Here is a 12,237-nt window from a genome sequence, read left to right as displayed (position 1 = left end):
AATTATATTTGTATAATTTCATGTTATTATATAAGAGACTATCTATGACACTGACCTTATAATAACGTGATATGATATATATTTTATTGTGTATATTTAATTATGATTATCATTATATGCATCACATGATTATCACAAATTTTTATTCAACACATACTCAATTTTTTCTTACCTCCAACGGTAACAAACGGCTAGTTTTTGCCCTATAAATATGTTCACTCAAACTCATTTTCAATCACACCAAATTCACTCTTTCTCTCAAAATAATTTCTCCTCGATTTTTCGAAGATGAAGATGATGACATTTATAAGGCTATTTTTCATAACGACTATGATCATCATACTCACGAGTCTTGTACTCACCAGCGATTTTTCACCACATACTTTTTCTCTATTTGTACACGCACTTGTAATCTTCGTTATTCCATTATTTTTTATTGTATAGAAATTAACTAATAAAATGCATTGTTATTTTTCTAGTACCACCATGTCAAATTTGGCAAAGATTGAATTTGTCGCGCTCGATATCACTGGAAAGAATTATATGCCATGGACTCTCGATGTAGAGATGCATCTTGAGTCATTGGGTCTAAGTGATACCATCAAAGAAAATAATATATCATCCTCACAAGAAAAGGCAAAGTCTATGATTTTCTTACGTAGACATCTTGATGAAGGATTGAAATGTGAGTATCTCACAGAAAAAGACCCAATGATTTTATGAAAAGGGTTGAAAGAAAGATTTGAGCATATAAGGGAAGTTATACTCCCGACCGCTCGTGATGAATGGAATACGTTGAGATTCCAAGACTTTAAAAAAGTCAGTGATTGCAATTCTGCGATGTATCGAATTGTCTCGCAATTGAAATTTTGTGAGCATGTTGTTACTGATATGAAAATGCTTGAAAAAATATTTTCCACATTCCACGCATCAAATATAACTCTACAACAACAGTATAGAGTGCATGGATTTTTGAGATATTCTGAACTCATCGCATGTCTTCTTGTGGCGGAAAAGAACGACGAACTGTTAGTAAGAAATCATCAATCCCGACCCACTGGTTCAACGTCATTTCCAGAAGAAAATGTCGTAATTAAAAATAAAAACCAAAATCAAAGGCATAGACAATATTTTGGTCATGGACGAGGTCGAGGAAGTGGAAGTGGGCGTGGACGTGGACGTAAAAATTATCGCGGTCGTGGTCGTGGTCGTGGATGTGAAAATAATCGAGATAGTTATTTCAATAACTCATCTCAAAAGAACTTCACGAACCACCCACCAAAAAGGCAGCATGAAAATACGAGTGAAAATAAAAATCACTCAAAAAGATCTGAGAGTGTTTGTTATAGATGTGGCACTCCAGGACATTGGTCACATATTTGTCGATTCCCTGAGCACCTGTGTAAGCTCTATAAAGAATCGACAAAGGGGAAAGGAAAAGAGACCAATTTTATTGAAAATAGTTACCATTTAATTGGTTCAACTAGTTTTAATGCTGCAGATTTTTTGAATGATTTCGAAGACATTGATTAAAAGATTGGTGGGACTAGATTGTAACAAAATTGTATTTTTCATGCATTCTTGTATTATAAAGCATGTTATATTTTGCATTTGTATTGTATTTAATTTTTCTTTATTGCATTTTTGTGAAGTTTGATATGGAAAATGCTATGAGCAAACATGGAAATAATATCATAAAAATTTGCATACCGGATAGTGGTACAACGCACACTGTTTTGCGATATGAAAAATATTTCATGGAAATAAAACCAACAAAAACAATGGTGAATCCCATATCAGGTCCTGTAGACTTGATTGAAGGTTGTGGTAAAGCACAATTTTTGTTACCAAATGGTACAAAATTTCGGATAAATGATGCTTTATATTCACCACAATCGAAAAGAAATTTGTTGAGTTTTAATGACATATATTCTCATGGATATGATACTGAGACGATAACTGATGGAAATCAGAAATATATGTGTCTTACCACATATAAATCAGGAAAGAAATATGTGGTTGAAAAATTATCAATGATCCCTACTGGATTGCATTATACACATATAAGGTCAATCGAATCAAATATGATGGTTAATAATTCTTCAATATTAACCAATTGGCATGATCGATTGGGACATCCTGGTTCAATAATGATGCGAAGAATTATTGAAAATACACATGGTCATCCATTGAAAGACCAGAATATCTTTCAGAATAATAAGTTTCAATGTAAAGCATGTTCTCTTGGAAAACTTATTATAAGACCATCACCTGCTAAAATCCAAACAGAATCACTCATATTTCTTGAACGTATTCAGGATGATATTTGTGGGCCAATTCATCCATCATGTGGACCATTTCGATATTTTATGGTATTGATCGATGCCTCCAGCAGATGGTTACATGTATGCTTATTGTCAACTCGAAATGTGGCATTTGCAACATTAATGGCTCAAATAATAAAATTGCGGAATCAATTTCCCGATTATACAATCAAAAAAATAATACTTGATAATGCTGGAGAATTTACTTTTCAAACTTTCAATGACTATTGTATGTCAATGAAAATTACTGTTGAACATCCTGTTGCTCATGTTCATACACAGAATGGATTAACTGAATCATTGATTAAACGTCTACAACTGATTGCTAGACCAATTATTATGAGAACAAAACTCTCTATTTCTATATGGAGACATGCAATTTTACATGTTGCGGCATTAATTCGCATCAGACCAAGTGCATATCATAAATTCTCCTCATTGCAACTTGCATTTGGTAAAGAACCAAATATTTCTCATATGAGAATTTTTGGATGTATGGTATATGTGCCTATTGCACCACCTCAACGATCAAAAATGGGTCCTCAAAGAAAAATCGGTATTTATATCGGTTATGATAGCCCATCAATCATTCGATATCTTGAGCCTCAGACAGGCGATGTGTTCACAGCACGCCTTGCTGATTGTCATTTTAATGAAGAAATCTTTCCAATTTTAGGGGGAGAAAAGAAACACATCGAAAAGAAAATCACATGGTATGTACCATTGTTACATTTGGATCCCAGGACCAAACAATGTGAGAAAGATGTACAACAAATTGTGCACTTGCAAAGAATTGCAAATCAAATTCCAGATGTATTTGCAGACACAAAAGGGATAACAAAATCATATATACATGCTGTAAATGCCCCTGCTCGAATTGAAATTCCAAAGAAACAAATTGAAGACACTCATGATGTCATAAAACGCTTAAAGCGTGGAAGGCCAGTCGGTTCCAAGGATAAAAATCCTCGGAAAAGAAAAGGCATAGAGAAACACGATAATCATAAAATAGAAAATGGTGTTCCAGAAGAAACACCTGATGATGAAAATATTCTGTCAGAACCACAAACTGACGAGAATCGTGAAATCTCTATCAATTATATTAATACTGGAAAAATATGGAACCGAAAAGATATAGAAGATATTGATGAGATATTTTCTTATAATGTGGCATGTGACATCATAAATGAAAATGAGGATCATGAACCAAAATCTTTTGGAGAATGTAAAACTCGTCATGATTGGGCCAAATAGAAAGATGCCATCCAGGTTGAATTGGATTCGCTAAATAAACGTAATGTTTTTGGACCTATAGTCCTCACACCTAAAGGTGTAAAACCTGTTGGATACAGATGGGTTTTTATTCGAAAGCGAAATGAGAAAAATGAAATAGCAAGATATAAAGCTAAACTTGTTGCACAAGGTTTTTCTCAAAGGCCTGGAATTGATTATGAAAAAATGTATTCTCCTGTTATGGATGCAATTATGTTTCGATATTTGATTAGTTTGGTCGTGTCTGAAAATTTGGAAATGTGTCTTATGGATTTTGTTACAGCTTACTTATACGGATCACTTGATAGTGATATATACATGAAAATCCCTGAAGGATTTAAGATGTCTGAAGCACAAAGTTCAAAACCCAGAGAATTTTATTATGTAAAATTGCAAAGATCATTATATGGGTTGAAGCAATCCGGTCGAATGTGGTATAATCGGCTAAGTGAGCACTTGATGAAAAAGAAATATGTAAATGATCCAATATGACCTTGTGTTTTCATCAAGAAAACAACATCCGGATGTGTAATTATTGTTGTATATGTTGATGATTTAAATATCATTGGAACGAATAAAAAAATTCAAGAAGTTATGATGTACTTGAAAGAAGAATTCGAAATGAAGGATCTTGGGAAAACCAAGTATTGCTTGGGTTTGCAAATTGAACAAAAAGAATGTGGAATTTTTGTTCATCAGACAAATTATACAGAAAAGATCTTTAAACGTTTTAATGTGGATAACTCAAATCCATTAAGTACTCCAATGGTTGTAAGATCATTAAACATAGAAAAGGAACCATTTCGTCCATGTGAAGATGATGAAGTTATTCTTGGTCCAGAAGTACCATATCTAAGTGTCATTGGTGCCCTTATGTATCTTGCAAATTGCACTAGACCTGATATATTTTTTGCTGTAAATTTATTAGCAAGATTCAGTTCATATCCTACAAAGAGACACTGGAATGAAATTAAACATATATTCCGTTATCTACGAGGAACGACAGATTTGAGATTTTTGTACTCAAAAAATACCAATCAAAGTATCATTGATTATGCTGATGCTGGATATTTATCTGATCCACATAAGGCACGTTCCCAAACCGGATATGTATTTACTCCTGGAGGCACAGCAATTTCTTGGCGTTCACAGAAACAAACACTAGTAACAACTTCATCAAATCACGCCGAGATTATTGCGCTATATGAAGCAAGTCGTGAATGTGTTTGGCTAAAATCAATGACACAACATATCCAAACTTCTTGTGGATTATCAGTAAACAAGAATCATATGACGCTGTATGAAGATAATGCTGCATGTATTGCTCAAATGAAAGAAGGATACATCAAAAGTGACAGAACCAAACATATCCCCCCAAAGTTCTTTGCCTACACTCAATAGCTTGAGAAAAATAAAGATATTGATATCTGTTACATTCAATCAAGTGAGAACTCATCAGATCTCTTCACAAAGGCGCTTTCTACAGCAATATTCAGAAAGCATATATATAATATTGGGATGCGAAATCTACAGCGTATGTGAAGAATCGATCGTATTAACATGAGGGGGAGTTTACGTGGCTGCACTCTTTTTTTCTTGATATGGTTTTTATCTCACTGGGTTTTTCCTAGTAAAGTTTTTAACGAGGCAGTATACAAACACGTAATATCACGATCATCATCACAAGGGGGAGTATTGGAAATTATATATTAAAATTAGATTGAAAATTATTGTTATGGTGATGTGAAGATATTTTAATTTTTGATTATGTAATGGATGACATATTTATTTTTGGACATTTCTCAATTGAGGATCTATAAATAAACCTCAACATTTGTGAAGAAATAACACAAGTTTAGAGAAAAATTTTTATAAGTGTTTGATTTGATATATATTTTGAATTTTAAAATTTTTAGTTTTTATCATAAATTTTTACTTTTCACAACAACATACTATTTGTACGTAATAATTGAAAATTTGTCTAGGTATACAAATGAGCCGAAAACAAAGAAGAAAATAAAATTTTTTTTTTTGTGATCCACAAGCGGTGGGCTACGTGACAAAAATGATACCATAAGATATGATGACTATACAAAGACAAAAAAACAGATATTTCAGCCAAAAAATGTAACCATAATTATTACATCAGAATCCAATGCCCCACATATTATAAACCCTCACCTATAACGATTAAATAAATAATTAAATACTCCAAGTCCCCACTTGCTCGAAAATGTCGATCGAATCGATGGAATTACAATTCTGTCCCTTCCTTGTTCAATGTTTGGTAGCTGGCATGGATCGGAGCTTAGCTACTATTGCCAAGACTAAAAAGAAATAGAGTATAATAATATGGATATTGGAATTCAAAGATTTCTGGGGCGATGTTTTTTGCCTCGCCACGCAGCACTAAGTTATATTTTTTGGTTTTCTTGAATTGTGTGTGTACATGATGTAAAATAAAGAAGTTAAAGGTCAAACAAAGTATTGAAAAGATGTAAAGTATTTGGAGAAGGCATGTTGATTTGAGGTGAAAATAAAGTAGAAGGACTTGGGAGGAGGAAAGTAGTAGTGTTACTGTGTAAAGCAGCGGGGCTCGTGAAATATTCTTGAAAAAAGTTTAGGGGATTTGAATGAATATCAGATGGAGGGGAGAAGAAGTTTGGTGGGATTGGAGGAAGAGCATTTGGATTAGGGGATAAGATTCCAGGGAACTGTGAAGTCCTCTGGATATCTGATCCTATCTCTATCCCTTGGATCGACGATCCCATTCCCATGTCATCATAATAATCAGCAACCAGCTGCTGCGGTGCTTTTCTTCCTTCCGGCGACCTGGTCTTCTCGATGGAAGCCAAACGCGCCGCCGGGGAAATGGCCCCGGAGTTGTCTTGAAACTGGAAATTATTAGAGTAATTGGAAGTAGTACTAATATTTGAGTTTGGGCCGGTCAAACGTTGTACTAGGGACATGAACTCGTTAGGGTTTGCATGGATGATCTTGGGGGAGACGGTGTATATAATGACAGGCGGCCGCGGCGGAGGCGGCGCGTGGGGGTGGTAGTGGTTCTGAGAACCAGAAGCTGCTGCTGGAGGCGGCGCCACCGGTGGTTTCCGGATCTTGTGGGAGTCTTTGCGTACTTTGAGTGGGGTCGGGCGGGGACCCTGGATCTCGCGTCTGGGAGAACGGGAAAATGGGATGTCCGGCGTGTCCATGGCGGCGGAGGAACCGGAGATGGTGGTGGTGGTTTTTTAATTGTTGGATAATAATAATAATAATAAAGTATATATATTATTTTTTGAGAATGTGAAATGTGTATATATACATGGGGGGAAGGGGGTAGTACTTGGTCAATGGAGTATAATAATTGTGAAACATATTTAAAAAAAATCAAGTGTTATTGGCTACTCGTCTATAGTAATAGTATAATACTACTCATTTGAAGGGTAATTGGTGCCGCTTTCGTGGTGTACTGAATAATCAATGTTTGAACTTGTCAACATATATATATATATATGTGGCGTGTGTATTTATGTATGCATAGGCCATGTAACGTTGTTGAAGATGACGTGCTAGGTATTTGAACCAAAAACCCTTCCATTGGAAAAATTAATTGTTTGGATTTTTTTTTTTAATTTTTGATAAGCTTCTTGAATATTGCAATTCATAGATTTTAGTTGTTTTAATAATTTTACAATTTCATTGCTATAGTTTACAACTTTTTATGCAATAGTACGTTTTTATATTTTTAGAGTACTTTTCTTATTTTTTTGCTATTTCTCTTGGCTCTTGACATTTTAAGGAGGATTATTTTTATGTTATTATCCATGAACTTGACTTTGATATCAACTGTAGAACCGAGCGCTTGTCGTTTTACCAAAAGCTATAGCTGTTGGTAATAGTGCAACACAAATCTTTTAAATCTCACAGCAGTCTAAACGTCATGGTTCGATCGCTCTATCCAACAGAGACAATTATTGAAAATCAACAAAAATGTTTAGTAACATGCAAACACTTCCACCGAAAAGCTAAACATCAATAAATATATATATCCAAGAGTAAAACTCTATTATGATGATATAATAATGGATCAAAATTGCAAAAATTCAAATATAGATGATTAAAAAAAAATTCCCTAACTTTTTTGGCGAATCCTGGATCGGTGGTCATTGGCAGGGAGGGCCTCAAACAAATACAAGAGAAAGGTTTTCAGAACGTTATACTCACATCTGACTCACTTTTGTTGGTGTAAGCAATTACCGAGCCTTTGAGTGATTTGAGTTATGTTGGATTATGTGTCTCAGAGATAAAATATTTGCTATCGGATTTAGCAACAGTAGATTTTTTTCATGTTAGGAGACATGCAAATACCAGAGCCGGTTCTTGTTGTCTAAAGACCCTGGACGAAACTATAAATTATGCACCAAGTTTATCTTTCGATCAATAAATTGTCTTCCACGAGCACTGCTTCTTCCAAAAAAATTTTTTACATCATTCATGATAGCATATATACCAACAAAAAAACAACACAAGCAACTCATTTAAAGTGTCTTTTTGATGCACTTTTAGAGGCAAAATCATCAATGATATCATTATATCCAATGTTTTCCAAAATATTCTTTTCAATGCTTAAAATTGCAAATCCATTTAGCCTATCTAGAGTCATTGTGGTTAGTAAGTAAGATTTTATTAATTAAAGAACAAATTTTTTCATTAAAGCTCATAAAATACGCAAAAATCTAATCAAACCATAAAAAAAATCACTCAAATTTATGTCTAAGAAATTAATTAAAGAACAAAATAGATTTGAAAAAAATATTAATCCATAAATCACTAAATAACAATAATAAAAAATTAACAAACTTGAGTCAATTAAAAGAAAAAGGTTTCTCGTGAGATTGTGAATATATAAACCTAAGTGTCGCAAGAGTTTTTCTCTTCACCAGTTCATGAAGTGATTTTTTTTTTATAGATATAGAGTGAGAGTTTAATCGACAATAAAAATTGTGAAGATATATATTTTAGGTATAATGAACTTATTTTTAAAATTATTTTATTTAATATATAAGTATATATATATATATATAAAATTTTGGGCCCTGGACAGGAACCCTGGTAGCCCTGTCCCAGGGCCGGCTCTGGCAAATATTGTAGCTTACTTTCTAATAAAATTTGTTATTTTTTCCCCGGTAATTTTTTATTGGGTGCCAATTGATCAATCTTGTAACTAAGTCTCTTCAATAAAGTTACAAGTCTTCTAAAAAAAAAAAAAATCCCTAACTTTTAGGATTAAAATCGTCACATACAAACAACCCGAATGCTCCATTATTTTAGTATGAGAAACAATTAAATGCAAGATCCAATGTAGAAACTTATTGATTCAGTGAACGAGTGACGGATGGTCAAAAGTGCGAAAAATTGTTTATATATATTATATATATGTGTGTGTTTTTTTAAAAAAATTAGTGACGGATGGTCAAAAGTGCGAAAAAATGTATATATTATATATGTGTATGTGTGTGTGTGTGTGTGTGTTTTTTTTTTTTTTTTTGGGTTAAAAAATTTATGTAACAAAACAATTGATCATGGCCCCTGGGTATATTTAGCCATAGCTATTTTCCATTTCACAAAAAATCATATGAAACCATTCCACGAGTCAATTTGTGAGATGAATTTTCGATTTGATTTATGAAAAAAATATTAATTTTAATGTTAAAAATATTATTTTTCACCACAAATATAAATTTTCTTGAACAATCTCTCGAACATTTATACGTCAGATCTTGATATACTGAATCACTCTTTTCACTTCCTCAGCAGTCCAAAATTGACTTTGGAAATTTTGCGGCATCAGATTATATGATTGAGTAATTGATTGTGTGAGATTTGGAACTTGTATAACGTTTTATTTTTATTTTCTTTTTTGCAGTGCATTATTTTTATTTATATTCAGTTATTAAATGTATAAATTAATAAATGAAAAATTTTGCTTTGAACAAAGTAAATAAGTAATCGAATCTAATACATAAAAAATAAAAAAAAATCATGCAATTTTATATTAAACTCTATTTTTAATTAAATATATATGAATAAGTGGACATGCATATTTTATGTGGGAATTACGAATTAATATTCGTTGTTCGCTTTTTTGTACGCATATGATATGAATATGGTCTTCCCTTGCTTTTCTTTTCGACAATTTTGGAAGTGTCTCTTAGAAAACTACCAACTTTGATCAGTCAAGAGTTGCATGTAAAGCGGACTTACTCCCACTAACTTTTGAATTAAATACGTTTTTAATAGAAAGGTGATTTACACTCTTGTTTTTTAATTACCAGATATTGTTTGATACTAATGATTGGATATTAGTTAATAATATATCGAATTCATTTCATCCAATTTTTTATTTAAGTTCTACGAAATATTAGAATTGTAAAATGTTATGTTATTCACATATACACATATCATCTCTACATCACACATCTTCTATCGTCTCATCTCACAAACGAAACGATTGCATATATTCATATAAAAAATGGTAAACAATAATATATATTATGAGAGGCATCTCAAATTATGTCACGATCATGTTCTTGTAACATCGCAGTCAGTGACTATGTTGGAAAGCTTCTAGAAAGCACTTCTTAGATTCTAGCCGCATAGAAGTGCTTTTGAGTGTTTTTCAATATCAAATTCAGCTTCAACTTCTATAAATTTTAGCCAAAAGCTAGAAACAAGAGCTAGTGTTATGCTTTTTCCTCCTCCTGTTTTTTTACTTTAGAGTTTAAAATTATAAGTTGACATTGATTTCCATACAATATTTATCATATCACATACTTATATTAATATACCCATGATTCATTTAACTTAATTTTATCTCATTATAAGTTTTTAATAGTTTTTAATATCTATAATTTATAAAATTTCAGTCATATTTTAATACAAGCATTTATTTTTAAATATATTTTTAATTTTTATATTATTTGAATTTTCAGAATTGTCTTATACATATTTTTTGTATTAGTAAAATTTTGTCATTTTTTTATTTTTATTTTTATTAATATTACATATTTTTTCAAGCATCCATGTTATAAAAAAATAAAGTAATTTTGATACAATATTCATAATATAATAATTATATAAATACGTTTTTTTATAGTGTGAGTATCAAAATTTAATTATTAAAAGAGATCAATTTTATATAGTTTAAGGGTATGATTATAATTTAACTAAAAATTAAGTTTGGAAGCAATTATTTTCAAAACACTCAAACTTTAGCTTGTATTAACTTTAAACTTCTATTTTCAAACACTTTGTGCTTTAACTTTTCTCCAACTTCAAAATAATCTCTAAAAATCAATTTTAAATAAGCAAAAGCTCCACAAAACACTCCCTTAAGCATGATTGTAGTAGTCTGGTCCCATTATACAAGATTAATTGATTTTAAACATGTTAAAAAATAACATATAATTTAAAAGTGTCAAAACATGTTTAAGGAGTCATTATTTGGTGAAAATAAGTGGAAAATTAGATCCGAAACGTCAAAAAATGGTAGGATAGGTCCCGGGGGATCCAAAATGAGTTCGGAAGGACCAAAACAGTTCGGAGCGTGCGGACCAGTTCGGGCCATCCGAAAATGGCTCGGACAAGTGGCAGTTCGGACCGTCCGAACTCCGCCTATAAATAGGCCATCTGAGGGCCTCATTTCTCACATAATTTCACACACTCTCTCTTGGTTCCAGCTTGGTTTTAGGGGTTTAGGGGTGATTCCAGCCTTCCTAGGCTTGGTCCGGAGGTTGGCCAGGTGCTTCAGGGTTGCGGCGGAGCAGTGCCCAAGTTTTGGGGCAGTGTTCATCAATGGGCTGACGACGGACGCATGTAAGCTCTAGCTCCTTATAGTAAATAGGGAGTATGCTATAAAGTAGTTAAGACTTTTAGAATAAGGTTATAATGCATGAGTATTTTTCATTGTAGTGTGAACTGTAGGCTTGGACATAGAGCTGGTCTAGCTTGCCTGGTAGAACTAAGGTACGTAAGTACAGACTGAGATAGCCAGCTGAATATACATGTTTATGTGTTGCATAATTATGTGTTGCATTATTATCTGTCATGATATGTATGATTTACTGTTCATGATTTGTATGCGTCATTTGCATACCATGTTGAGCCTGTTATCCTTTTGAGATAGCCAGTTGTTCTAGGGTCGCTCAGCCCTAGGGTTGTTGTTATTATACGATCGGGTACCGTGTGACACCCACTGGACTGACGGGGCAGCGTGTGCGGTTTACCCAGGACGGTGATACTCCAAGATCGGGTTCAGTATGTGTGGCACCCACTGGATCTTCGGAGCAACGTGCACATATTGGAGGCGCCTGTGTACTGAGCATGATTTTCCAGATATGATCCCAGTTTACCAGAGCATTCATAGTTCATGATTGCATGCTTCATATAGACCTGTATATTCAATACTTTACGTATTGGGTGTTAGCGCTCACGTCCATGCTTTTATCTCGAACACCCCATTCGACGGGCAGGTTTGCAGGTGGACCAGGAGCGAGAACTGTAGTTGGTCGGTGACCAGGGCTTGGTAGCAGGAGTCTTCAGAAGAGTTTTAGATTAAGATTTTATCTGGTATTTATTCGAT

General features: G+C 33.3%; 1 protein-coding gene across 1 annotated transcript; it reads right to left on the bottom strand.

Moving 5' to 3' along the window:
• Nucleotides 1–5,601: 5,601 nt before the first annotated feature.
• On the bottom strand, nucleotides 5,602–6,849 carry LOC140866694 (protein MKS1-like). The gene has a single exon (XM_073271726.1). It carries the CDS (start codon nucleotides 6,806–6,808, stop codon nucleotides 6,065–6,067), a length of 744 nt encoding a protein of 247 aa, XP_073127827.1. The 5' UTR covers nucleotides 6,809–6,849; the 3' UTR covers nucleotides 5,602–6,064.
• Nucleotides 6,850–12,237: the final 5,388 nt, after the last annotated feature.

This window comes from Henckelia pumila, chromosome 4, assembly GCF_033568475.1.
Source record: "Henckelia pumila isolate YLH828 chromosome 4, ASM3356847v2, whole genome shotgun sequence".
Lineage (NCBI taxonomy): Eukaryota > Viridiplantae > Streptophyta > Magnoliopsida > Lamiales > Gesneriaceae > Henckelia > Henckelia pumila.
Note: the sequence above shows the minus strand (reverse complement) of the source record. Positions and strands in the feature narration are given on the sequence as shown.